The sequence below is a fragment of the Rhinocladiella mackenziei genome (assembly GCF_000835555.1).
Source record: "Rhinocladiella mackenziei CBS 650.93 unplaced genomic scaffold supercont1.1, whole genome shotgun sequence".
Lineage (NCBI taxonomy): Eukaryota > Fungi > Ascomycota > Eurotiomycetes > Chaetothyriales > Herpotrichiellaceae > Rhinocladiella > Rhinocladiella mackenziei.
This window is the reverse complement of record NW_013550604.1, coordinates 4,971,306-4,998,647: the sequence shown is the minus strand read 5'-3', so window position 1 is coordinate 4,998,647 and position 27,342 is coordinate 4,971,306. Positions and strand designations below refer to the sequence as shown.

The window sequence follows — 27,342 nt, the reverse complement described above, 5'->3', positions numbered from 1 at the left end:
GTGAGTTGCTACTCTTCTCAAATCAGTCACATTGTCGGAAACGATCGGTCGAGAAGTACTAGTGTATAGGTGATGAACGGTTTAGCACTTGAGTGCCTGTCATGCAGGGAGGATGTCGTCGCCAAAGCTGTTGAGCAACTACACACACCAAGCTCTAATTACAAGAAAGGCTCAATGCTCTCGCCATCTTTCTACCCACCCATGTTTGCTTGCCCCTTACATAAGCCATGCACGTAGCGCCCCGCTACACTAGGGGAAAACCCAACCTTGGTCGACCGCGAACAGTGCCGTGCCACCATTTGTCAAAGTCACCACAGTCCGAGGCACTTAGTGAGCATACCTTTCATGAGTATCGCCAGCTAAATCCAAGGAGCTAGGTGACTAGTTTCTCACGGTTAGCAGCGGTTGAGTGACCCGTGGTGTCCTGCCCATCCGTCAACTGACCTCGTCAAGATTCTCGATACGACTGATCTCCCGAGCATGGCCCCTTCGGTACAATCCTTATTCCGGGGATGGCATGAGGGGGGCGGATCGGACGGAGACTGCTGTCTGTTTTCCATCCCGTGGCTATCTTTACGTAAAAACCCTTCCCTACCAAGGCGTTCTCGGGCTCTTTAACGTATCTCCGCCCTCCATTCTCCGTGACCTACTAGCGCTTTACGGAGTTTGTGATCACCATGGGCCACTCGTGTTGCACGTATTTGATCCCCGAAACAATGAAGACGAAGCCACCAAATCGTGGCCTCGAAAGGCGTATGGGAGCTGCTTTGTGTCCTGTCCTGTGTGTACCTAACGGGTAGGGTGCATACAACTCCGGACGTGACAAATGCTCCTAGTAGCTTCCAAGGAAACTCAATTTATCTCTGACATGTCTTCATTTACCTCAGGTTGCTCGATTTCGTGCATTACATATCAAGGCTAGGTCTATTGTTGAAGAGATCTGATCCATATCATAGGACCATCTGCATACCTGTCCCAGGCATATGTGAGACCCGGCGTCGAGTAATCACATTGCTTATCTAGTTAAAATTCTTAAGCCGGCGGTGTCGTCGCACCGGGGGAATACAGAGAGCACTAGCCGAAAATGTACGTTCTTGTTGATTCAAATTTTTTTGAGGGACATGTAGGCGGTTCGCGGAGATTATGGCTGAGCTTTCACTTTGCAGCCCCCTTTGTAGGTACTGTACCGACTGACGAGAATTTTGGGGGGTGATATTAGGAGCTATACAGCGTCGGATGCGTTCTTTGACGCTCTTTGGGAGGTATGTAGTACTCAGTTCCTCGCATGAATCAGTGTTTATCAGGGACTTCAAGCGATTTCCATTATATGCGCTGATGATCTGATCAAATCTCTTCGCAGGCGGGCGTCAGTTATGTGTTTGTCAATTTGGGCTCCGACCATCCTGCGATCATGGAAGCGATCGCTCGAGGTCGCAAACATAGGCCAAATCATTTCCCTTCAATAATCACCTGCCCGAACGAGGTAGGGGTTTCCTTGCTCCGTGGTCACGTCGCGATCAGGGCGGAAGAACTGACAAAAAGCACTGCGTAGATGGTGGCGCTTTCAATGGCCGATGGATACGCACGCCTAACAGGGAAAGCTCAGTGCGTCATTGTCCACGTCGACGTGGGCACTCAAGCACTCGGTGCCGCCGTCCACAATGCGTCCTGCGGACGTTGCCCAGTTCTCATCTTTGCCGGTTTGTCGCCGTACACTATCGAAGGGGAGATCTTAGGCTCAAGGACTGAATTCATTCACTGGATCCAGGATGTGCCGGAGCAAAGACAGATCGTGGCTCAGTACTGTCGATATACTGCAGAGCTGAAAACAGGCAAGAACATAAAGCAGATGGTCAACCGGGCTATTCAATTTGCTACGAGCGATCCCGCGGGTCCAGTTTATCTCGTTGCTGCCCGCGAAGTGATGGAAGAAGTGATCAATCCCTACCCTGTGCGTCAAGATGTTTGGAAGCCAGTCAAGTCTGGTGCTCTACCACAACACGCTGTGGAGCTGATCGCATCCAACTTGGTACATGCGAAAGAGCCACTATTGATCACAGGTTACTCAGGTCGCAATCACGACACAGTCAAGGAGCTCGTCAAGCTGGCAGATGCGGTTCCTGGTCTTGGCGTCGTCGACATGGCTGGAACCGACGTATGCTTCCCCTTTTCCCACCGCAGCTCGCTAGGACTAGGCTTCAGCAACCACGAATCCGTCAGAACAGCCGACGTGATCATTGTCGTTAATTGTGACGTCCCTTGGATACCAACTCAGTGCACACCACGCTCGGATGCCAAGATAATCCATATCGACGTCGACCCCCTGAAGCAGATGATGCCCGTCTTCTACATTGCAGCCACACATCGCTACCGAGCTGATGCTGAGACAGCTCTCTACCAGCTACACACCTACATTGCTCGAGATGAGACTTGTCGCGAGATTCTCCAATCTGAGGCGAGTAGTCACAAGTGGCAGGCACTCGCAGATTCACACGCCAAACAACTCGCAATCTTCAGAGATTTCGCCAGATCGCCCGTTGACACCAATCACGCGCCAAGTGCATCGTACCTTTGTGACCAACTACGCAGAACTTGCCCTCAAGACACCATCTGGTGTGTAGAGGCCGTCACAAACTCTCACTGGGTGTCCCAGCAATTGCAAGTCGACATCCCGGGGCACTGGATCAACTGTGGAGGAGGTGGTCTGGGATGGTCAGGTGGCGCCAGTCTGGGGATCAAGCTCGCTTCCGACGCATTGCACGGCGGTCGAGGGAAAGGCAAATTTGTTTGTCAGATCGTGGGGGATGGATCATACATGTTCACGGTCCCCAGTAGCGTCTACTGGATAGCTGAGAAATACGAGATCCCCACGCTCACGATCGTGCTTAACAACAAAGGTGAAGTGACGCCTCCTTGGCTCCTGACGTTCTTTCTTTTTTTCCCTCAACGTCTTGACTGATTTCTTCGGCAGGTTGGAACTCTCCACGTCGGTCCATGCTCCTTGTGCATCCTAACGGCTCGGGATCTAAAGCAACAAACGAAGAATTGGCTATCTCATTCGATCCATCGCCAGATTACGCCGGCATTGCTTGGGCAGCCTCGGGACACAAATGTTGGGCCGGTTGTGTAAAGAGCGTCAAAGAATTGGCAAAGCTTCTGCCTGAAGCAATATCCAGTGTAAAGGCTGGGATCGGCGCGGTTTTGGAGGTGCGGCTGGTCGATGCATTTCCATCAGAGCCACAAGGAAGAGAACACCTTACCAACGGCGCATGAAGGGGAGGCTGTCTAGAGCACCACAGCACCTAGAATCGTCTCAGGACTGCCTCCTTACCCGCCAATGTCCTGGATCAAGATCGCTCAACTCATGCCTTAGTATCTAATCCGAGTACTGCAGTTGTAGGAAGTGAATACATAATATTAGATAGCTAGCCTTAGTGTGAGATACTCTCTTTCGGACGTTCTAATACCTCGATGAGGCCGAATACCCGCTTTTCTGACCAATGAATGAAAATGACTCTAGCAAATCGTCTAACCCCAAGTGCTGCTCCAGTGGCAAAGTCCGGAGAAAATGGCGGGGAAAAGCACGATGATGAACTTGAACCCCTCCCTCACTTTGATAGCACAAATCAACTGGAGTGCCACGAGCTGGAGTCCCTTATCCCAAACTTCAGCTGAGTCTGCGACTATGCCTCGAGCTCAAATGGCGGCTCAGGAATTAGCCAGGAACCACACAAGACGCAGAAATGCGGATGGAACGGCTAAGTGCAAAGCATGCGTCAGATGTCGCGTCAGGAAGGTCGGTTCCCTCCGTTTCCCCCAAGCAACCACTCTTGCCAGCCAGCTTGAATCAATCTTAATCGCTAATCATGATAAGATATTCAGATTAAATGCGATAGTCAGCACCCGGCCTGTACTTTGTGCAGGAAAGCATCGACGCCATGCATCTATAGCGACGATAGAAGACGAATGGCTCGCAGTACTGTTGACAGTAATGTCAGTACTCGGCCCCCAGGGCCTGCAATGCTGCCCGACCACTCGGCAAACTACTCTGTACAACTGTCGTCTTCTTCTTTATCCTTTGCATCTCCGTATTCTCCTTCTGTGCATAAGACAGATCGAGTTCAACTTCCGGTGGAGCAAGCATCAACTATTCCTGTTGTGCATGTCCCACCCTCGACTCAGGTGGGCACTTGGACTATTCAAGGCCTGGGTGCAGATCTTGCCAGTATCATAGGTCCTGCACCTGCCCAACCTGATCCGGGACAGCAACGATACGATCTGGAGTCGGCACGCGGATTCGACCGGAACAGCGAAACTACAGAACGAGCTGCACTATTGGGAGTCCAGGCGGCCACAATGGCACAGGCGAAGAAGGCAGTACATCTCATTGTCCAAGGTCAAGACACCGTCTCGGTCCACGGACCGACGTCGGTTTTCCATTTTTATGGAGACTCGTCTCCCTCGTCCTGTCCTACACAGCGGCCTACTCCCGACGACGGCACCCAAGCTCGTTCCACAGACAGACAGACGGGCCAAGTTGAGGAGGAGCGTCAGATCCAACTCCAGCTGGTGGCCGAGGCCGCTCTGGCGCGACAGCAGGAACATGAGACTTTGTTGCGAGGTCAAGTTGACTTTGACGGGGTCGACGTCGACACGGCCAGACATCTCCTCGACATCCACTGGAACAGACATCACTGCGTGTATCCCATGACGTACCGGCCGCTCATGATGCGCGATCTCTCTGGAGACGGGCCTTATGCAAACAAGTTGTTGTGGAATGCCATCTTCTACACCTCGTCGCTGCACTCCGATCGACCCGAAGTCAACGGAGGTGCTAGTCGTGATGGCGGCGGTAGCAGCGGCGGCAATCTTCAGCACAGGTTCTACCAGCGGTTCAAAACGCTCTTGGTCGACGAGATGGAACGATCCAGCGTCGCCACCGTGGTCGCATTGCTGTTCATGGGGACAAGTCTGGTGTGTCGCGGCCACCAGACCGCTGGATGGCTGTACTGCGGAATAGGCTATCGCATGGTCATCGACTTGGGCCTGCATCTGGACTCGAGTCAGATGGTGCCTTCGGAAACCCTGTCCAACACGAACTCGAATGCTCTCACTGCGCAGGAACTGGAGATGCGTCGCCGAGTGTTCTGGACAGCCTACGTGCTTGACAAGTTCCAGTCTCTGTTCCTCGGTCGTCCCGCTGCGCTTCCGACCACAGGCGTCGAGCCGCGTCAAATATTTCTCGACACTTTCGAGGAAAAAGAGCTCTGGACTTCGTACAACGACCCGAAGAGACCGAAATCGTCCTCAGACTCTTTCTCTCCTTGGCCATCTTACACCATGGCCAACTTCAAAGCCCTCATTCGACTGGCAGAGTTATCATCCGATATCGTGAGGACCTTGTACGCGCCCCGATCTATCCTGCCCTCGGCGACATTTTTGAAGCGGTTCGTCTTCGATGTTCAAGCAAAGCTGCAAGCCTGGTCCGACAGTCTGCCCGCACACCTGCAGCTGAGCACGAGCCCCGATAGTCAGCCAAAGGCATTACCACCACACCACCTAACGACGCACGCGACCTTCTACACACTTCAAATCCTTCTGCACCGACCCTTCATGTCCGACGGACATCTCGGCCACGTGACGATCGACGGCGTAGATTTTCGGAGAAAGTGCTCCGCGGCCGCGGTCTCCATTCACCATATCGCATGTATGTACGAATCGGCCCACACGTTCGAGCACGCACCCTATCTGTTCTCATACGCCGTATTCTGCGCCGCGACCGTAATCCCGCGCGCCGCCGACCAGAAGGAGATGATCGGCTTCTTCTGCAACGCGCTCCTGACCCTGCAAAGGGGGTCGTTGGTCGGTCTGAAGAAGCCCATCATCGTTATCTACCAGGCATTTGCGAAAGCGGGAATCGATGTGAATGCTGTCGTGAACTCGACTTCGGCGGTTTCAAACCGGCGTATGATCCCGGTGCCTGTCCCTGACCCGGTGCCGACACCGGCGATAACGACAGCGCTCATTCCGCCTGCAGTCCTTGCTCCTGCACCTGCGAGTGCTGCCGCGCAGCATTCGGTCACGATCGGGTCCCAAGCTGGGGAAATCAATCTAGATGGTATGTCGTTGGGCGACTTGGAACATTTTACAAATCAGGAAGCATGGCCAGAGTTCTGGGGTCAGTCTATGGAGTGGTTTTCCAATCCGGCCAACATGACATCTGACATGCTGTTTGGTCTCTTCGAGTAGGGATGTTGGAGGTAGCTAGCAAAGATATCGTCTCAGTCTAAATGGTGAGGCCTTCTTTGGGCACTTGCTGCCAACAGTTGAGGAACCGAGCACGATACTCAGAGATGCAGTCCTCAGTGACCAGAACCTCAGTCGAGGAGTAAAATGTGCAAAGTAGAAGGTCGAAGAGGCGAGGCCACAGCTCTGCAGATCATCGGGAAACTATTTCTACCTCAAGACATCCTAAAGTTCGCTTCTTTCCCGTCAATGTCGACTTTCGACCTCGTCCTTACCGAGTCGTGATCAGGCTCGATTTTGATTCGCTAAATAAGCGATCGATACCGTATCGATTCTTGTTGCCGGGGTATCGATTCTTATCGATTCTATGGTGCGATCTGCAGAGGAATCCGCCACCTTCCTTACTTGCTTCATCGTTCCATAACCACTTTTATTAAGAAGGGTCTCTATTAAGATAATAAATTAACACCGTAAGGGGAGTACTTGTTGGCAGTCTATATTGGGACTAGCCTAGTCACGTGCACTACAATCTTCGTGGCCTTTTTCTAGCTTGCGCCTCGGTCAGAAAGATTCAATCAATCTTCTCTCGGCCCAATAGTACTCTCGTAAGGACGGTAAAAGAGAGTATACACCGTTTTTGCGAGTAGTCGTAAAGAGTCTAAGGAGATTAAATAATCGTGTATATCTCAAGAGCCTCTAGTATACGCCCAAAGTCGTCGAATGATTATATACGCAAATAAAAAAATACTAAGAAAATAAACAACCCCCCTCCTATAGTCCATCTCTAACGAACTTATAGATGGGGCGCCGCAGCCAGTGAAAGCTTCAGCCACACAAGTTCAACTACAGAAGAGTTTGAATCAGTGACCTCCCAACGTATGAACAAGACGACATCGTCAACAATCACTGGCTGGAGCATTACGTTTACCCATCTAGGGCACCTAGAAAGCTAGGCCGGACAACCCTCTTACCTTACCTATGATCGAACACTAGTAAGGCCCCTCAATTCTATCGGTTCGACTGCAAGCCGAGTGTTTTACCACTCGGCCACGTCCTTGATAGGTCAACCACGATTTGGTGTCAATTTTGAAGCAATTTTTGGCATTATAAAATATAAACTTGTTTTTTTTTTTTTTTTTTAAATTTTGGAATCGTCTGGTTAGGGCTTGGCGTTGTGCGGCAGCGCCAAGAGCGGCGAGCCGGCCAATCACGTAAGCATGTGGCTTGGCGTTATCACGTAACTATTTTCCGGGATCACGTGCTAAACCCCCGAGGGGCGCCCTCGTCGCCCATCGGATCCAGTCTGTGGAACGCCCAATCCTCAACGGATTAACCATTTTCCGAGATCACGTGCCACGAGGGACCCTTCAACTCGATATGATCCATGGATGGGATCCGATGAAATCCCCTTTTTCACGGATTAACCTTTTTCCGGGATCACGTGCTAAACCCCCGAGGGGGCGCCCTCGTCGCCCATCGGATCCAGTCTATGAACCACTCAACACTCAACGGATTAACTATTTTCCGGGATCACGTGCTCCCCCCCAGGGGGCACCCTCTCAACTCGATATGATCCATGGATTGGATCCGATGAAATCCTCCTCTCGTCGCCCATCGGATCCGGTCTATGGACCGCCCGACCTTTAACGGATTAACCATTTTCCGGGATCACGTGCCTCGGGGGCCCATGCGCTGTGATATGTGGCGACGCCAAGGCTTGTAAAGACCTTCGGAAGCGTTGTACGCTTCGTACACGCTTCGAAAGTATATAGTCTGACGGTCCCCTGGACCCTTCGAAATAGGACAAGTCCTCCGTAAAATCACATACTCGATAGATATCGATATCCTCGATATCGAGATGATCCACGCATCGGATCCAGTCTGTGGACCACCTCAGACAAGCTCTACTAGTCACACTCGAGATGGTTCCGAGCGTGAACGGGTAAGCCTCGACGTCGAGATGATCCATGGATTGGATCCGATGAGTCGTGGTATCTCATCGGATCTAGTCTGCAAACCACCCAGAGAAGTTCTATTAATCACACTCAAGATGGTTCGTAACCGAACGTGAACGGACAAGTCTTGACGTCGAGATTGGATCCGATGGGTTGTGGTATTTCATCGGATCCAATCTGTGGACCACCTAAGACGAGCTCTTACTGATCATACTCGAAATGGCTCGTAACGGGGCGTGAACGGACGAGTCTCGATATCGAGATAATCCATGGATCGGATCTGATGAAATGCTACCGCAATCGGATCCAATCCGTGGACCATGTGGCCGGGGAGCATCCTACTCGATAGAGGTCGACGTCCTGATATACCACCGCCATCGGATTCAATCCATGAACTATGTGGCGGGGAGTATCCTACTTGAGAGAAGTCAATCTCTTCGATAAATTCGTCTTATTTAATCTAGCCCGCAAATCTACGCAACGTACCACGAACGTAGAAAAATTAGTAGAGGACTTCCCAATTGACAACCTCTAGGTGAGTTATCAAGTATAATACCGTTACGAGGTCGATTTTGGAAGTTAGAGATTAATGTTACCGGGTGGTCCTAATGCTCCGCGTTAATCCGGTGGAAAAGATGACGGTGAGCCCCCTCAAGATTAGATATCTCTAATATCTTATTTCAGCCTTGTTTTGAATCCACGTGATTTAATAAGGCTAGCTAAAAGACTCGTACTAACCGCGCCATAGATCTCATGGTGTCGAACTTGTGGTACAACTTGAGTTGAAGGAGTGCTCTGTTCTCTATCAAGTTGAGGTCCTGCCTCGCATGTTTATATAGACAAAGATTGTCGCCATCTTTCGGTGTCTCCGTATTCAGCTTGTAGTCGAAACCCTTGTCCAGCTGAACATTCATTGCCACGCTGAAATCATTGTCCCATACTGTCTCACAGTTCAACAGCTATTGTCCAACACTAGGGTTATCTAGCCCAAGATGTCTTTATATATCCCGACTCCCGGTCGAGCCGGCAAGAATTGAACATATGTCGTCGCTGGCGTTGATCGATAAAACACTCTCACGAGTGGCGAGTCTGGCTTTGGGTTGGAATTTTGACAGACAGACGTATCGGGGGGATCTTTATTGAGCGCCACACAGAATTCCCTATATTTTCAGGGTCAGTCTCGTCGAACATTATCGAGTCCCTCTGAAAAAGGAGGGGGGGGGGGTCTCCTAGTAGCGAGAAGGGAATACTTACGCATTAGATTTGAAACGAATTTGAAAATCTTCACCATTGTTAACCTGGGCCCTATCGAATTCCGCATTTAATCGTCCTCCTTGCCCTACACACCACCACCGCTACCGTTAGCCCGGAGATCTCAGGTCTCGGAATCATATCTGTGGGGATCATCGAGTCAACTTACGCAGTTGTGCGACACGCTCAACTCCTCCGACCACCGCCCACTGTATTTGAGGCGTGTTGTCATTATTCGGATTACCAGAGCCTCCTTGATCCGTAGCCGCGAATGGGAACTCTTCTGCACTAATGGTGCTATCGTTCAAACGGGTTACTCCTCGGCTAGCGAGAGCTAGCGAATTTCCCGAAAATGGTGTGACATTCGCTCCACTCATTTGGCGGTTATGCCTTTTCCCATTTGAGTTACGGGTTCTATCCAGATAGGGGTTAGCGTAAGATAGTAATTGACAGTGTAGATCGTTCGGCTAGACCTACAGAGTCGAGGGCTTCTTGAGGCAGAGGATCGCATAGCAGTCCATATTACAGATGTCCTCAATGTCGCCACCACTAGAGGTAGAGGTACAGTCAATCTCCACGACCGGCGGGGCCTGGCGTGGCTGGACAACATCCTCCTTGATTGAGAGGCCAGTTAAGACATCTGTTATCTGGTCCAGGCTATGAAGAGGACGACCGAAGGAGACACTCAGGTAGGTCAGAAAGGTCCAGACAACGAGGCCGAGGAGATGAGAAGGATACATGTCGCTGAATCGTGCAGTGGTCTGTGGGCGCGAGATTAATAGTAGATAGAACAGGAGAAAGGCAGAGGAGAAATTGCTGATCAGTGGCGGTAGAGAAAAATGACAATGTCCACATTAAAGGTAGCCCTCTCGGAACCATTTTTGCTTTTATATTATGATTAGTCTCCTTCTCGGAGGATAAAATTGGTTGCTTTTAGGCTTCGTCACTACGCCTCATGCGCTTGTCATAGATCGACTAATGGAACAATGAGCGTCTCATCGAGTAGAGATACGGCATGCCTTTCCCTCCTTAATTGGCTTTGGAGATGTACGTAGCATCTCTGATTTACACCTTTGGCTCCAGAGGCAAAGCTGTGGCCGGAAAAGAGGTCAAAGTTGCCGCCAGGCTAAGACCAGGCCAACGAAATGGTCTGTTATAGTAGGCTTATATCTCATCGTTAATGGTGGAACAACATCTAAAACTTAATTATTTTTGGACGCGCCTCATCTAGCTCTGGCCGAAGCATACGTTCCCAATATTGAAGTTAGTACACCAGAAGTTCGAGTGCTGTCTGCCTTGGAGGATTCAGCCCAGGAGCCCTCTGACTATGGCAAGGTCGGCGCGTCCTGGAACACCGTCTCGATCCTTCTGCGACCGGTGTTCGAGAATAAGATGACTTATCGAACGTTCCTGAAGACTGGATAATGAGCACGTAAGGCATACACGCAGATAGAGAGACGTTGTCTTTTGTTGACCGAGGGCCATAGGATATTAGGCAAAGAGTTAACCATCAATATATATATTGAGCAGGTTACCCTCGAGACGAGATATCTCCATAGTAATTTTCTCCCTTATCTCTTCACCTACTTTCCTAGTATACATATCTTGAAACTATAGAGAGAGTACAACACTATCCTCGATTCTCAAATCGCAAACACGTGGCTAAACCGGTTTCGAGATGAATGTTTTTCTCTTCGCCTCCCTTCTTTTGGTTACCTCGTTCGCGAGGGCATGGCCTACCATCGTTCAACGTACTCCAACCCTCGGGGGGCCGCCACCGGAACTTCTTCGATATCTTGAGGCCACTGACGATAGTACCGGGTCGAACAGTAGACGGAGTATCGGGCCTCAGATCGGTGGATATCATGACCTTCCGGAGGAGCTACGACATACTTTCAGTACCCTGGATAAACGTGATCACCGGCAGAACTGTGGACCAAATCGAGACGGCAACGTGATGACTTGGGTACCCGTGGAGACCTGGATCACTACTGCGGCGACATTCTGTAACGAGGCTGCCGGCCCCGATACAGTTATCCCGGTGGAGAGAGACTCGTGCTCCGACGACAACAACCCTGAGTGTCATCAGGGATGGTTTTGGAAGTCATACGACGTTACCTTGACCGCGCAGGACGAGCGATCCCAAGGCGACCCTGGGCATGTGAACTGTAAGAGGGACCTTTGATTATCTCTCCTTTCCCTGGGGCACTTTCCTAACTAGAACATGGCAGTCTTTATCCGCAATACTAAGCGAAGCCCCGCCGGCGGTCTCAGTTTCGAGGACTGTATGCTCTACCAGAGAAAGCAGTCCAACGGGCCTGACGTGGGCGCGTCTAGGTGCTGGGGCTCGAAGAACAACGACACTAGGGGTGGTGCGTGGAGCGTCGATTCGTTTGGGCAGGTCGGAGGATACATTTACAGCGGTCATGTCACTCAGGCGTTCTAACGGAGAGTGCACGGCGTTGAACAGGAGAGAAAAGACCTCTCGGTATGTCTCGAGGCTAAGTCCCTTTATCTAACGGTACCCTGGATGGTCTTTGGTGATGACGGGGTTAGGATCTTGATAAGGATTCTGTTGAATAATTGGTGACCTGTCGTTCACAACGGATCGACTCGTTCTGCAACACTCGCTCACTAGACTGTATCACCATAGATAGGCAACAGCGTTGACGTACACTATGTAGATAGATATATAGATGGACTCTATCGGACACTCATTAGAAGAGCCAGAGCACTCCTTCAATTCAGGTTGCACACAAGAAGTTTGACAACACATAAGTATCTTATTATCCCTTGATTAATTAACAAGGGTTAGAGACAATATCTAGAATGGACTCGGGAGATCCCATACATCATCTTCAACCTTACACAGATCCCTCCCTATCTCATCGAAAAAACACCAAGGGCGTTCCGGCACCATCGCGCACGCGTAAAGAGCCTTTTCAAATTTCACACGCATGGTCTGCCAGGCATCAAGCTCGGCTTCTGCGGCATCCAGCGGGCTGAGGCTCAGAGCCTCTTGTGGCAGCCACGAATGTCGTTGAACGAACAGTAAAGTCCGGTCTCGAGCGGATCTCTCGTCGAGAACCCCGAATGAGGATTTCTGAAAGTCTGGCATTTTATCGCCGGCCAACTCTGCCTCGTAGCATCGCACGGCGATATGGTTACCTAAGGTAGCGACGGATGCTGACATGAAACCGGTTTTGAATGGCGCCACCGGCGGCGTCGTCGGCTCTCGCGAGGTAGGCTGGTCAGGTGTACGGATTAAGATCCATTTGACGTGATAGACACCTGGCTTATCGGAGGCTGTTTTTAAGAAATCATCAATCACCTGTTATAGTTTTAGCTATAAAGACAATTTATGTGATCTCCTTAAGCGCACCTCGGTCGAGAGATCGGCGGTACAAAATAAAAAGAATCGATTCATCTTCGTGTATGTACGATATCCTGGTTTATCAGAGATCAAATTGAGAGTTTTCCGGTCGTTGTAGGGAAGACTCGTTAAGTTGATCACCTTACATGAACCGGCTCAGAGATAAAATAATAGGCCGGCTTCTTTGCCAAGATGGCCTCATGTCCCCAAGTCACGTCATCGTGCCTCTACAGGTCGTTAACCGCTCACGTTCCCCTCCCCAATAATATGGGAATATTTCGGGGCAGAGTCTCTTGGCAGAGAGTTGCCTAAACACCAATTGAGCCTAGTTGTGCGACGGTCGTCCGCATGAGGGAAAGGTACCTCAAATCCCTAGTAAAATGGGGTGGGGGGGGGGGGGGTTCAGGTACCTTTCCATCCACTTTGCCTCGCTTGCATAGTTGGCCATTTTCGGTGCTCTTTTTGAACGGCGGCGTTGAGGCCTTTCGGCGGAGCTATTGGCGCTCAATTTTGGTGTTGTGTGTCAGGCTCTCTCGGCCGCCTATGTAGTCTGTCTGTAGCCGGGCCCTCCTTCCCCTCTTGCCTCCTGGCCGCGCTGTGGACCTCCATCAGGCCCATCCTGGCGCCCAAGGAGCCTCATGCGAGTCTCATGCGAGTCTCAAATGATCACCTGCTCCTTTGCCTGGCTGTATCTTGCAGTGTGATTGCGCCTCCTCTTACCTCTTCCAAATGCCGCTAGCGCTGTTGACGCAGGTAGGTCTATACAAAGTGTGAATCGAGCAACAATGAGGTTAAAGAGCTCGCCAATGGCCTGTGTGTGTGAGTGCTCGAAGTCGATGTTCGGCACCTCAATTTGTGTGCCGATTTCCTAATTAGGGATTTGAGGGATCTCGCTATCTTGTGGGCCACCCCGCACAGCTAGGCTCAATTAGTGCTTAGACCTACTACTCATGGTACGCAACTCTGCCAAGAGACTCCTCCCCGATACATTCCCAACAGTATTAGATATAGTCCGAAAAGGGAAGGTTAGGTAGAAAGATGGCCCCTTCGTTTCTCCTTCGCCACTAAATAAGGCCGCGGCCACCTAAAGGTAGCATGTTCACCTAGACAATATCTCTTTATGGAGACTAGAAGGTCTCGTTATCATGGCCCGGCGCCTAACCAGAGGTTCAGGCGTTTAACGACGAGGTGGGCGAGGTGGCACATCTCTTCCGACCAGCACCACGGCCCTCGAACGGGTGACAGCCCAGTCTCACCATTTCTGGTAGCGAGGCTATAGCCATTACCCATCCCTCAATATTACGCGCTTTATGCCCTTAAATTCGTTCGACGTTACGTAGCCGCCAAGGCATACTGCGAAGTGAGTCAAGAATGTAATAGTACCATACAGTGCCAGGTATATGAAACAAATTACCTGAATCACCAGGTGAGTAGATCTAGGCTGAGTGAGATATCCCTAGGCCCACATCGATGGAGTATATTCATCGTCCCTCGCGGCCGGCGGCTAGCCATACCGTAGGCTACATGCCTCACCTGCGACGAGATATCTCGACGAGATATCATGACCCAACATGTCTGCACTCAACTCGAGGCCACCGTGAATACCTTTTCGCAAAGATCTTGCTCCTCCACCCTGATATTTTACTCTGTTAACCTCCGTATAGTGGCAGGTTCAGAGATCATCGTTCTTATTACGACCATATCTAACCCTCTCGCTCTATCATTTAAAATATGCCAGGCGGCGTGGAGGACGTTAGAGAAGATACGGGGCTCCTTACGTTGACAAAGAGTGGTATTGTTCGACGACTTACCCGACCCCGGCTATGGGTTCTCCTCGGCGCCCTTCTCTGCTTTGGGGCCTTCAGTTCCATGTTTGTCTAACCGATATCATCCTCCTCCCTCTCCCTTTCTATCTCTTCGATTCTCGGGCCTCACCACTAATCTTAGTCCCAGGTGCTGGTTTTTTCTCGTGCTCTGGCTGCGGCAGCGGCTCTCCCCAGCGTTCCCGAACAGCGGATACGGACAGATCCTCGAACAATGGAAGGCCCCATCGCCGAAGGGGCCCTGGCTTCCCACATTGCCCCAGGAGCTCGGCGGTGATATTATACCGGTCCCCTGTCATAGCCACAACGACTACTGGCGTCCTGTCCCGTTATATGGAGCGCTTGCCGTGGGCTACACCAGCGTCGAAGCGGACATCTGGCTGGATTCGGACACGAATCGATCGAGCGACCTCTTAGTAGGGCACTCTCGAGGGGCGTTGACCCCGGAGTGCACGCTATCTAGCCTCTATATCACCCCTCTCGTCCAAATCCTCGACCATCAGAACGAAGGACAGGACGCCGTGGCGCCTCGGGTCGGGGTGTACAACCTTGAGCCAAACGCCACCCTCGTGCTCCTCCTCGATTTCAAGGAGAGGGGGGCGGACCTGTGGGAGCTGGCACACGAACAAACAGAGCCACTGCGCCAGAAGGGCTATCTCCGCCACTGGAACGGGACCGACCTGGTCCCTGGCCCGATTACCATCGTCGCGAGCGGAGAGGCCGCTTTCGACCTCGTCGTCTCCAACACCACATACCGCGATATTTTCTTTGACGCCCCCCTCGAGAAACTCGTTGTTGACGATCGCTACAACTGGACCAATTCGTACTACGCTAGTTCGTCCCTCGCTCGGGCGGTCGGAACTCCGTGGCTCGGTCGGCTAAGCACATCACAGCGGTCAACCGTCGAGCTCCAAGTGCAGGCGGCCCGCCAAAGAGGACTACTGGCGAGGTACTGGGGCACCCCTTCCTGGCCAGTCTCAACTAGGACGGCGATGTGGAGAACTCTGGTTAGCCTTGGAGTTGGTGTTTTGAACGTCGACGACCTAATCCCGGCCGGCCTGTGGAACTGGGACTGGTGTGTTGTGGCCGGTGTTTCTCTTTGCGGTTAAGACGAATAGGCCTTGGATTCTGTTGAAGAGTAGCTAGTGCTCCGTTCTTGGGAAAAGAGGTTACCGTTCCTATTCAGGACATAGGGTAGGAAAAGGAGTAGAAAAGGGGTCAACCAAGCGCGTATATATACTAGCAATCGAGGAGGATCAGTCGGCAAAGAGACAGAGCATTCCATACATCTTATTTGCACCCTTCAATTTTGACATCTTGATATTGTATTGAACACGTTCGACACTCTATGCTTTGATATCTATTTCTCACTAACTTCCACTATGGTCCTGCCCTTCATGATCATATGGTCATACCTGCCTCAGGTCTACCGCCCCGTTAGTCGTGGCTCGACATTCGGCATCGCCCGCAGTTATGTCCCTTTCAATTACCCGTTCACCGCTACACGGTTCACAGCCATCCTATTACTGTCCTGATTTCACTGCCCCGTGCTCAAATTCATTCGGAACCGCGAGCTAAAAGACCTTGATGGTTATGGTGCTCTGGGCCTTGGTCAAATCGCGACGCAGTGGCTTGGGTCAGCCTTTACATAAGTTTCTGCTATCCTCCAGGACGAAGCCAATGCTAGCCACCCTGCAGAGTTATTCTATTCTTCTATATCCGAACACTACCAATCATCACCTTGCCGAACCTCTCCCAAGACAACGCTTGTTACTATAACAACAACCATCCCACTATGAACAAAACCAGCACCCAATTCGGGGAAAGCTGATTGCTTCTCTCTACATCGGCCACGGTCTGGTCTGAGTACTCCCTGCTTTCTGGATAGCATTGTAACCAGACTCGTAATTTTCGTAGGGGCCTAGCCATGTTCGTGGGACTTTGCGGTATGATCTGCACTATCGTCCTGATCATGTCGCAGTTCCCTTCTCGGAATCAACTGGATGTATCGCCTAGAACCCCGAGGCAAGGGATAGAACAGAGCCCCTGGAATCGTTGACCCATTCACATGGTACCATATTTCCTCTTGGCCGTATATTAATAACGATATTTTCGGTGTTGGCCAAGGAGATCTCTTCCTTATTTACGTATTCCAGATGTTCAGGACCAATCAGGAGGTTCTTCCATTTCCACCATCACCATCAACGAAAGGGCTGGCCTCCTGGCATGATCCGGCATACGTCGAGGCGGAAAATGTTTCCTAGACCACCACTTTCAGCGCGTGACTGCGAACGGCCTTTTGCCCATCCCATTGAAGAGACAGTCGAGATCAAGGAGAACCATGAAAGACAGTCGCGTGAAGATTTGATGCTATTTGTCAAATTGAGAGAGTCCGCTGGCCCTGCGATTGAAGGAGTCTTGCCAGATTGTTGGTGGTTACCAAGAAGTGAAATTGAGTATTGTGAGTCAACTGGTGTTGCTCATTGGAGCAAGTAAGGTCCGGTTTATGGACATCATCGTGTATGGTCCGGTACAGGGTCGGCTTATCACGGGACTATGCTACAACATGCTCGAGTCATTCCAGTGACACAGCAGGTAGAACACCATCCCTACCTCGCGCCGCCAAGTCTCATCAAACTGGTCAAGGAAAATGGCATCGCTGTGACTGAGTATTCTTTTCTTGGATCAGCTGTCTTTCCGAGAACGGGGACATCCAAGCTACTGCTCAAGCTGCATTTCCATTAGCTTGAGGACGGCGAAAATGAAAAGGATTAGCGAGAAGAATGGCAAGACAGTGTCTCAGTGTCTCAGGTTCTCTTGATAGATGAGCAACTTAACGAAGGTATTGCTGTGATTCCAAAGAACAAACAGCCCAGAGAGGACTGGTTCAAAATCTGGACTGTTGCTCCTCCGATTTGGATTCAAACGACATGGCATCACTGAATTGTTTGGATAAGGGAGTTTGTTGGTTGGGATTCAATGATCCTCTGCATGTAAATGTTCCAGTCTCCAGTCGTTCGGACCGAATTGCTAAGCATTATTCGGAGCCGGTTCATATATTCCAATCTTGGCTAGATGCAATGAAACTGGATATCATTGATCATGGACAACGATTGAAAATCCCGTAGGAGAATAGAAACAAAGATCGAGGATTGAAAAACCAAAATTTTTTGAATCTCACACCCCGGAGATCCAGCTGACACCGATCAATGAATGATGGATACCATCAGGCTTATTTTTCGTTTGGCCCGAAATGTCGGACTATTCATTATGACGTGAAGCACATATTTCTCCAGACAACGTGCAATTCAGTTCTTCACAATTGAAAGGATAGATATCTATCATTAGAGGTGTTCTCGCAAATGCCGATACTTCGCTGGCCAGATTCCTTGTTTTCCAGGCGAAAGAATACCCCGTGGGTCAACCGTATCCTGTTTCCCGTTTTGTCAGTTTTAAGTTGAAGCCAAAAAATGGTTGGGAGCATGAAACCTTTAATCTTTCGACAAATCTTCGGTAGGCATGATCATTGAAATCGTATGCATCCGCAACAAGATCTGAAAGATTTCCAATCAGCAATGGCGCCATCATCGCGTGAGAGCGCTAAAACGTTACCCATATAGTTGACATGTGATCGGTATTTGCTGAAGCCTCTTTGACGGCCTTCCTTGTACAGGCTGCGGAATATGGTATCAACCGCCTTCCGATGCTCAGGGTTGGCCTTGTCGAATACCATCATGTTGACGAAGATGACATGCCGCTCGTGCATGAAGAAGTCACAGAACAGATCAAATTTCTGGGCCTCACAAATCCGTCGGGCCGTTCGCACCCATTCCAAAACCGTCTTCCCGGAAGAAGGGATGATCGGAGAGTAATCAGCATGAGCACCAATGCCAGTTTTCTCCTTTGGAAGCCGATATTGGGCCATTGGCAAGCTCCACAAGCTGGGCACACCGACGAAGAAACCGCCATGGTTGCCGGGAACGGACGTGGCCTCTAGCAGCTCGTCGTCACTCTCCCCAGAAAAGATGTGACCCCGAAGCCGATGCGCCGAATCTGGTACTTTCTTGCCGATGATTCTTTTGAGCTCGTCAAAGTGCGCTTGGACCACCGCTTGTGCTCCATACAGCCCGAATTTGACATTCCAGTATCCAAGGTCCAGCTGCTTTTGAAGCTCACGAAGACGTTGGTCAGGAATTGGGCCTTCTTCTGGCCACAGCTCCGCGCGTTTACCGGTCATACCCAACCACTCGACAATGTTCGAAACATATACCGTATTCGGTAGCAGCCCATCTCTTCGCCAGGCTCCGAAAATCTCCACAATGACCTCGACGTCCTCGAAGTCGGGCATGTCAAATGAGCAAGACATGTAGGCTTGCGGCTGTGGATGAAGCCAAATACCCATTTTCGTGACAATTCCAAGGTTGCTCTGCAAGAAGAGACCTTCAATGGATGGACCAAACGAGAACTTCGATAAGTGCGCTGATGCAGAGTTGGAAATGGCAAACTGTCCTGTTCTGACGATATCGCCGTCGGCAAGCATGACTTCCAATCCACAGATATGCTGATGATGTGTTGCTGTCGGTGTGAAGCCTGTACCACGATCTACTGTCTAGAGAATTCCATTAGTTGAACTTGTTTCGGCAAAAGCATGTGTCTGAACTTGCGTTGCCAATCACACTCCCCCAACCCAGCGACGGCACACTTGGCCAGACACGGAGCTTATTCTTCGCACAGTACAAGTAAAGATCGGTAAAGGTCACGCCAGGTTCGACCACCGCATATGAGAATTTGTCGTTCACTTCGATGATCTTATTCATTCGATGAAGGTCAAGGGCAATCGAGCCATTTAATCTTGGTGCTGGTCCACCATACCTGCACCAAGTCAGCTTCGCCAATGTCCTTTTTGGTGGGGGGATGATTGATCATCATTTTATTACCCCAAGTTTTTGCCACGAGAGAAGGTCCATACTGGAATCCCGAACTTGTTGGCAATTGTCAAAACTCCACGAAGCTCTTCTGTCGAGCACGGACTGGATTTGTTAGTAATTTTGTGAGCTCAACTGGAATTCCCATGCTCACCACACCGCAGCACTGGGCATTTTCCTTTTCCCTTCCTGTTCCCAGAGTTCGTACGGATCCACATACTCCTCCAGTGCATTTCCAACAAAGACATTCTCTTTGCCGACTATCTTCTCAAACTCGGCGATGGAAAGGCTGAAATCTGCTTGATTTACGCTAGGGGGAAGCACATTCTCCAGCGGACACAGAAGCGTTCCGGAGAAGAGTTTCTGGTGATGAGACTGGTATTCTGGATCTTCGTATCGAACCGGGAATTTCAAGTTGCTAGAGCCCATTGCTCACAACCCACTCGCTATACGAGCGTACCGAACTGACTCTCTGGGGGGAAGGGGTCCTGGTTAATTCGGTGATTGATGGGTGAAATTTGTAATGTGTCCTACTTTGAAGTAATTAATTTATCTGCCCATCAGCCGAGACATCCCTTCCCCACGATCACTACTCCAACTGGGGTATTTGCATCGCTACCCCGACCCCACATTAGCGTCGAACCCCACTATCTGCCGTTGGCGAGAAAACTCGGTATGTGACCGAGTTGTCTGCAGTCATCAAAAGAAGGGCACGGGCTTTGATAGAAGACATCAACGAAGCCGCTCACGATGTTATCATCACCATGCGTGACGACGGTACAGTTCAGATCTGCTGGAGGCAAGAGCGTAGCGATGTATTCAATGCCATTTCCCGGGGCGCGGGCAGAATTCAGGGCATGTCTAGGCGCGGGTGGTTTTTGCGGGCCCCGTCCAAGATATATGTGCGCGAGCCCGATCAACGGTCCATCTAGGGTCTTCGAAAATCGGTGCTGATCGCCATAATAGTATCTCCCTATAGCGAGGATGGCCTGACTTTCACGTCCCGGGTACCCTGATCCGGTCACAAGCTCTCATGACCATAACAAACAAAGCCGCGTATTCTATGATTTTAGGGAAGACTTGTTCTACTTCGAGGGTCGAGGGCGCTGTCCTCTTCGTACGCGCTTCGAAGCCATATATCTCAGAACTTTCCTCGGCGGCTAGCGTTCGCTGCCGTGGCCTCGTAGATCACTATTTGTGGTGCAGTGAATAACACACCCTTCAACCGGCCGGCAGCCGCCTTTTTGTCGGCCGTATTCTCTGATGATTCGCAAAGGAGAGCGATGTAGAAACATGCAAAGCGAGGAGAAATAAAACGTCAGACTTCTTGTGCAACTCGAATTGAAAGATTGCGCTCTGGCTCTCCAAATGAATCCGGATAGGGCCCATCTATATACCTAGCCTGTGTTGTAGCCTGTCAATGGTGATGTATCCTAGCATACAACCACCCCACAGCATGCGGCAGCTAGGCGCTAACAATGGTCAACAAAAAAGTTATCTGCGTAGAAAGTGGCGGCACGGCGCTGTTTAATCGAAATCAACCACTTTGGTCAAGATCCATCCTCATCATCACTTTCTCTTTCCAAAGATATGGATGTAATATTTGTTCCAAAGTAGATTCCTTGACACATTCCTTCGGGGTTCCGGCCTTTCACAAGTCGAACCATGGACTTGTACAATTTTCAGTCAAAGCCTTCATTCACGGCGAAATCAATGATGCACAGGAAACCTTGCGGGTGGAGCAATGCCCCAGAAAAAGTTCCATATCCTCAGAGCAATCATTCATCTACCGTAGATACGCTTGTGTTTCCTGCCTCAGCAGGTTGACTGGACACACGAAAGGAGGTGTCAACCGGAGTACGCCATCACGGCGTGGCCTGACATGTGGTTGTTTCAGGCGTTTCAACATCAGGGAATCTCTCGCATCCGGTTACAGGTTTGTAACAAGGGCAAGGGAGCAGACTTCTCAATAATCAATCAATCGATAAGCTTATCAATAAATATGGGCTTAACAATCAATACATATTGATTACTGAGAATTCTGGCAGGGAGGTGTTGACTGGTACCCAACACCTATACAGACGTCAACAGCCTGTAGACGGCAGGAGAGAGGAGGACAAAGTTGAAAACACGACAACATATAGCGTATACTTGTGTAACGGGAGGATCTACAAGCATGCCAGGGTAGAAGAATGTGTTTTTTGGGTGGGGGATGCCTTTTGCGTGGATGAATACATTTCATGAACCAAGTCATATCGAGTATCAGGACACAATCTAAGTAAAAACACAAGAAAAATCCAAACCCAGGGCAATTCAAATACTCAACAAGATCCCGTGAACAAACAAACCAATAGCTCCAACAGCGAAAACACCAAGGGCAGTCCTGCTGAGGCTCGTCTCTTCCACAACGCGGTGAATCCTGGTAACGCAGTGATTTCGGCTCAAGGCATCGATCTCATGGCTTGCAGTCCCAAAGGCAATGTAATCTGCCCATTCAACAGTAGTAAGGTTTTTCTGATAATCAATGGCAGTTCCTGCCCAATTATTGGTGATGATCCCGTCATCACGTTTCCACCAACTATTGCAGTTGGGGTCTGAAAAGGAAGTCTTCTGCAAAGCCATTTGTAGGCTTGAAAAGTAATTCAAGGTTTGCTCTTCTGATGGACACAAAGCTAAGCTTTGTCCCTCCCGTCTAGCTTTGAGAACTTGATCGATTAGAACCGAGATGTACTTGGTTTGAGCTTCGATCACCAGGATCAGAGAATTGTGCGAGAGATTGGTGTTTGGGCCATACAGCATGCCAAAATTTGGAAGATCAGGCACAGTGACTCCTTTGTAGGCATGAGAAGCGTTTGCCCATATCTCTTTCAAAGGTCTTCCGTTTCGACCGGTGATTTCCATTGGTGAGAGAAAAGAAAAGGTGTCAAATCCGGTGGCCAAAACTATCAAGTCAAACTTGTCCGCTGAACTATGGCCAACAAACTTAATACCATCATCAGTAAATCGCTCGATCTTGTCCGTCTCCAGCTTGACATTCTTTCTAGCAAGTGTTGGGTAGTAGTCATCACTGATGACGGTTCTCTTGCATCCGGGATGGTAATTCGGAGATAGTTTTCCCCAGAGATCAGGACGGTCAGGGAGTTGTTGTCGTATTAGATTGTGGTTCATGGACCTCATCAGGTCGGCGTAAGGGGAGTCGGACTTGGTGACTGCAGAATGAAACGATTCTCGAAAGTCCATCGCTTCTGCACGACCTCGCCAACGAGCAGGAGGAAGATACGTATAGATCCAACGCTTCCATTGCGGGATCTCGGAATCATGTCGAGGAATGACCCAGGCAGGAGTTCTTTGGCAAATGGTTAGCTGTGAGGCAACCTTTGCCACCTCCGGGGCTATCTGAGCCGTCGTTGCGCCTGAATCGATTTTAGTATGTGAAAGAGGTAGGGGGGAAGGGGGAGAGATGAGCAAATTATATTTACCAGTTCCAATGATTGCAATGCGTTTACCTGACATATCATAGCTCCAATCCCACCGGGCAGAATGCATGATCTTTCCTTGAAAGTCCTGGTAACCTGGAACATCAATGCCTTTGGGTTTGTTCAATTGACCGGTTCCAGTAACTAAAAAGTCGCTGGTGATTTTGTACGAGGACGAGAACTCTGACTCCTTCCCTCCACCGATTGTGACGGAAATTTCCCACTTGAATGTCTTGTCATTCCAGGCGGCAGCTTCAACAATGGTGTGGAATCGTGCATATTTGTATAGACCATACTTCTGTGCAACATCTGTCAAGTATTCCTAGCTCGAGATCAGTCATGTATGTTGACCAGAAGGACCCCAAAACTCAACCTTACCAAGATTTCTTCCTGGCCAGGGTATCGGCGGGACCATTGAGGATTTTGGGCGAAAGAGTAGGAGTAAAGGACACTGAAGACATCACAACAGCAGCCAGGAAATTTGTTGTCTCGCCTAGTATTTTGTTAGCCCTTCTACAAAACCCTTCTCCCAGGTCCCAGCGCGAGAGTAAACTTACCAAGTTCCACCAAAACCACCACTTTTCTCTAAAATGACAAAATTCTTTATATTCCGATTCACCAACAAGTCAATTGCAGCGCACATTCCAGATATACCACCACCAATAATGACAACTGCCGTGTTGGTGAGGTTCTGATTGCTGACAGGGATTTCGGGCCATTTGGAAGTGTCGGCATTCTTATTGGTAGGAAGACGATATGAAGGCAAATAGCCTGACTTGGAGGACATTCTTCTTGTAGTTGCCGTTCTGGAAGATGGGTGCTGGTCCAAAAAAAGAGAAATGAACAATAGCAGGAAAAAAAATTTCAACTTGAATGAGTTCAGATTGTAACCTCAGACATATATGGAGGCGAATGTTGCATGGCTTCCAGGCTCAAGTACCGAGCCTTTCGATATATGAACTGTCTCTTCATGACCCTTCATACTCTCGTCAGATTTCATTTCAGCATCTCAGGGGAGACAAATTGAAGTAATACGCAATGCGGTAGCTCTTCTTGACGACTAACCCAAGTATCGGCATCGGTAGATGTTTGACTTTGACATTGGTGCCAGAATTGGAAGTATGGTAGTCGGCCTGTTCGGTCATCGATGGCAACATGACAGAGGAATGTTTGATGTCATATCGAAAGAACGATTGTTCAGGAAAAGCGAACATTCCAATTGGTGTTCGCGAACAGTTCCTGAAACAGAGTCGACGTCCAATCGGTGGATTCGCCCGGACGTTTAATACCCAGCCCAAACACGCCAGTCCCAAAAGAGTAGTTGACCATGGTATGCACCCAACATGAATCCGAGGTCCGGGCTCCGACTCCTCTTGGTCTATGATGAGATGTTATCGCCTATGTCAGCAAAGAGGAGACTCCATAAGCAAAACGTTTTCGATGGATGCCCAACCTTACACCCAGGTACTTTCAACTAGCCGCTAAACTCATCCCCCAGGAAACTTCGTTATTCAGGCGGTGCCCATCATATACGATGAGCATTGGATGAGATATTGTGCCCCATAAACTTGGGCTACGAGAACAAGAGTACTCATTCTGGAGAACAGCGGGAACACAAAATGATAAGTTCGGTACAAATTCTCGCGTATTGAACCACTTTCGCACTAGTTTGCTCAAGAGAAAAACCCATGTGGAGTCTTCAAAAGTCTTTTTCCATACTGCTCTTGTTCGATGGACTAAAAAATGTAGCATACCCTTGAAAGCCAGATATGCGAAAACAAAGGTAGCGAGTGTCAAAGACGCATGGCCATGTCGGCTGTTCGATATTCTCGTGCACACTGTAAAGGAGTCCTTTTTTTTTTTTTTTTCTTCTCCTTTTTCCCCTCTGGTTCATGGGAGTGGTGTGATCAGCTTTCAGTCCCGATCATAACCTGGGCATTGGCATAAAGAAGGATGATAGGGTGATTTGGTGGTATGTTTGGGTCCCTTCTTCTAGAAAGGCGCCAATCCCTCGACCGTACTTGACGTTTGGCAGGCCCACCGGGCTTCCAGGAGACGCTTTCTCCTTCGGAGTTCTTAACGCCTTGATTGGGAGTTGGACAGAGGCTTGCTTTATTTCTGCTCCTAACGATGGATCATACGGCCAGCTGACAAAGAATATTTGAATTTCTCCACTTTCCCAGTACTGATGATCTTCCCAAATACGAAGTCGTCGTCCTTCTGGAACGTCGCTAGCTGATGTGACATTAAGATTTTCCTCCTCAAGTTCCATCAAGGTTTGTAAAATGGTACTGCCTGTGGAACCTTGGAGGTCACCTTCTGTTCTGTTTGTCTTATCGAGCAATTCGATAGCTAACCGACGAATCATTGGATCTCGACATCTTCCAGCGACGAAAACCAAGGTGTCAATAACACCGGAATCAATTCCAAATGAGACATTTCGGAAAGTTCGGGTTGGGTTGTCAACAGCTTCCCTGTACAATTCAATGATCTCGGCGAATTTCTCGACATGGACATCGTAACTACATTCTGTAAGCGTCCCCAGGGTGTCGAGGAGAATTGATGCAACAAGGGCAGCAGCTTTGAGAAGTTTTTTGGAGGTAATCAGGGCTTCGTATCGTTCCAGCGCTGTTATTCCAGTTCCATCGAGAGCTACAATCCAGGTTGACAGCAATGTGTGTACCTGTGATCGGTCATCACCGGTCGAAATTGATGGGTCAATGTTTTCTTGCGCCCACTCGACAATCTCTTCAAGTTTGTTGCGGGCCTCGAGCAAATTGCTAAAGCAATGAGGTATCTCTGGTAACGACAAACGGTGTTCTATTCTGCTTCGTTTAATGCTTGCGCTTAGGGCGAGAGCGGAAGGGGCATCGACAATGCTGCAAAACCTCATGCGCAACCTCTCAATGATGGGGCGAAGGAAATTGTTCAATACTGTCTTTTCACTGTCAGCCAGAATTAAATCCCCAGAGTGAAGTCTTTCGTCGATGTCGGTGATTAAACTGTGGCCAGATCTGAGTAATTGGTAGGCAGTGTGACTGTCTTGCAAATTCTGCAAGCATATAAAGATGATGCAGGAGATTAGAGTGGCTATATCGGAGACAGCAGTCTCAAAAGCCATTCGAGACGCTTTGCTGCTTTGATGCAAAGCCAATTGTTGCAGATGGGATCGTTCGTCCGACTCTCCGTCTACCTCTGAGGATTCATGGAGTGCACCCAAGGCAACTACCCCATGGAGGACGGAACGGTTCAGGTGACAGGCTTGGAGGATGAGTTTGTTCCAGAATGATGCATCTTTCCAGCCCGACCATTCTGGGGCGGTTCTCTGACAGAAAAAGACTAAGCTTCTCAATTCTTGAGGATCCAATCCTGGAAAGGTGCTGATGGCTTGAAGAAATCGACCTGAATGACCAGTTGGAGATGCGGACGCAGAGAGCAAGGCACGTTGTTGATGACCAGCTTCGTCTGCTTGTGGATCTCGTACATTGGTGTCCAGTCGAAGACCATGCTGCCTTGCTGTGATAGGCTTCAAATTCTGTTCAGGTGAAGAGTCTTTCTCTTTGCGATTGGATTTGCCCTGGTTTCCAGAAGATTTGGCAGCGGCTTCTTGCGCAGCTTTCGCTTTCAATTGGCGTTCATGCTGGACATGTTTACGAATCTGTCTGGTTTCGGCCTTTGAGCTTCGCGAAAGAACCGTGGAGCCCGAGTCCTTATTAATCCAAAGCAAGGATTCTGGCATTATTCGCAACTAGTGGCCATGTGAAAAATAAATAAAAATAAAAAAAAGAAAGAAAAGAAAAAAGGAATTCGGTCAAAGCTAGCTTTCAGGGACCCTATCCACTAGAAAAATTGTGGTAGTTAAACAATGGCAAGATAGGGAATCAATTGGTCTTGGATGAGAATGAAAAAATGATGGAGAACTGCTTCAAATGGGATGTTGGGCATTTGTGCGGCATCGTAATCTCTCTTTGGAGGAGTAAGTGGTTGAAAACCAACTAGACGCCCATTCTGAGTGCACGAGTTCGTGGGTTAACAATCGAGGTTGCGTATTATCGGCCCATCGGGGAGAGCATGGGCCGTTTCAATTTGCTGCAACCCATTCCATAGTTTGACTTGGCTTGCAGTGTTCTCTCGGATTTTGGTCGCCTTGTTGACGAAAGCTCATCAAGCGAGAGGCGGGTTGCGGGAGTGGGGTTTATCGCCGCGATCAACCTTGGAAAAAGAGATGGTCCGAGACGGTCCAGATTCGGAGCTAGAGAATCACATACTCCCCCCTCTCATTGCAAAGTGATA

The 27,342-nt window shown here is 49.6% G+C and overlaps 9 protein-coding genes across 9 annotated transcripts; 4 read left to right on the top strand and 5 right to left on the bottom strand.

Moving 5' to 3' along the window:
* Nucleotides 1–1,567: 1,567 nt before the first annotated feature.
* Z518_01766 (uncharacterized protein) lies at nt 1,568–3,273 on the top strand (the record flags this gene model as incomplete). Its single annotated transcript, XM_013422364.1, has 2 exons — nt 1,568–2,897; nt 2,972–3,273. 2 exons carry the CDS (start codon nt 1,568–1,570, stop codon nt 3,271–3,273), a joined length of 1,632 nt encoding a protein of 543 aa, XP_013277818.1.
* Nucleotides 3,274–3,966: 693 nt separating this feature from the next.
* Nucleotides 3,967–6,249, top strand: Z518_01765 (uncharacterized protein; the record flags this gene model as incomplete). The annotated part of the gene is made up of 1 exon (XM_013422363.1): nt 3,967–6,249. One exon carries the CDS (start codon nt 3,967–3,969, stop codon nt 6,247–6,249), a length of 2,283 nt encoding a protein of 760 aa, XP_013277817.1.
* Nucleotides 6,250–9,183: 2,934 nt separating this feature from the next.
* Z518_01764 (uncharacterized protein) lies at nt 9,184–10,192 on the bottom strand (the record flags this gene model as incomplete). The annotated part of the gene is made up of 4 exons (XM_013422362.1): nt 9,184–9,361; nt 9,456–9,540; nt 9,622–9,866; nt 9,930–10,192. 4 exons carry the CDS (start codon nt 10,190–10,192, stop codon nt 9,184–9,186), a joined length of 771 nt encoding a protein of 256 aa, XP_013277816.1.
* Nucleotides 10,193–11,130: 938 nt separating this feature from the next.
* Nucleotides 11,131–11,898, top strand: Z518_01763 (uncharacterized protein; the record flags this gene model as incomplete). The annotated part of the gene is made up of 2 exons (XM_013422361.1): nt 11,131–11,620; nt 11,684–11,898. 2 exons carry the CDS (start codon nt 11,131–11,133, stop codon nt 11,896–11,898), a joined length of 705 nt encoding a protein of 234 aa, XP_013277815.1.
* A 378-nt stretch (nt 11,899–12,276) lies between these two features.
* Nucleotides 12,277–12,879, bottom strand: Z518_01762 (uncharacterized protein; the record flags this gene model as incomplete). Its single annotated transcript, XM_013422360.1, has 2 exons — nt 12,277–12,783; nt 12,835–12,879. 2 exons carry the CDS (start codon nt 12,877–12,879, stop codon nt 12,277–12,279), a joined length of 552 nt encoding a protein of 183 aa, XP_013277814.1.
* Nucleotides 12,880–14,556: 1,677 nt separating this feature from the next.
* On the top strand, nt 14,557–15,757 carry Z518_01761 (uncharacterized protein; the record flags this gene model as incomplete). Its single annotated transcript, XM_013422359.1, has 2 exons — nt 14,557–14,696; nt 14,779–15,757. 2 exons carry the CDS (start codon nt 14,557–14,559, stop codon nt 15,755–15,757), a joined length of 1,119 nt encoding a protein of 372 aa, XP_013277813.1.
* Nucleotides 15,758–17,992: 2,235 nt separating this feature from the next.
* Nucleotides 17,993–20,002, bottom strand: Z518_01760 (uncharacterized protein; the record flags this gene model as incomplete). The annotated part of the gene is made up of 6 exons (XM_013422358.1): nt 17,993–18,079; nt 18,138–18,202; nt 18,261–19,253; nt 19,309–19,520; nt 19,586–19,678; nt 19,728–20,002. 6 exons carry the CDS (start codon nt 20,000–20,002, stop codon nt 17,993–17,995), a joined length of 1,725 nt encoding a protein of 574 aa, XP_013277812.1.
* Nucleotides 20,003–21,886: 1,884 nt separating this feature from the next.
* On the bottom strand, nt 21,887–23,836 carry Z518_01759 (uncharacterized protein; the record flags this gene model as incomplete). The annotated part of the gene is made up of 4 exons (XM_013422357.1): nt 21,887–22,986; nt 23,053–23,371; nt 23,428–23,542; nt 23,607–23,836. 4 exons carry the CDS (start codon nt 23,834–23,836, stop codon nt 21,887–21,889), a joined length of 1,764 nt encoding a protein of 587 aa, XP_013277811.1.
* A 1,137-nt stretch (nt 23,837–24,973) lies between these two features.
* Z518_01758 (uncharacterized protein) lies at nt 24,974–26,788 on the bottom strand (the record flags this gene model as incomplete). The annotated part of the gene is made up of 1 exon (XM_013422356.1): nt 24,974–26,788. The coding sequence occupies one exon, from the start codon at nt 26,786–26,788 to the stop codon at nt 24,974–24,976; it is 1,815 nt and encodes a 604-aa protein (XP_013277810.1).
* Nucleotides 26,789–27,342: the final 554 nt, after the last annotated feature.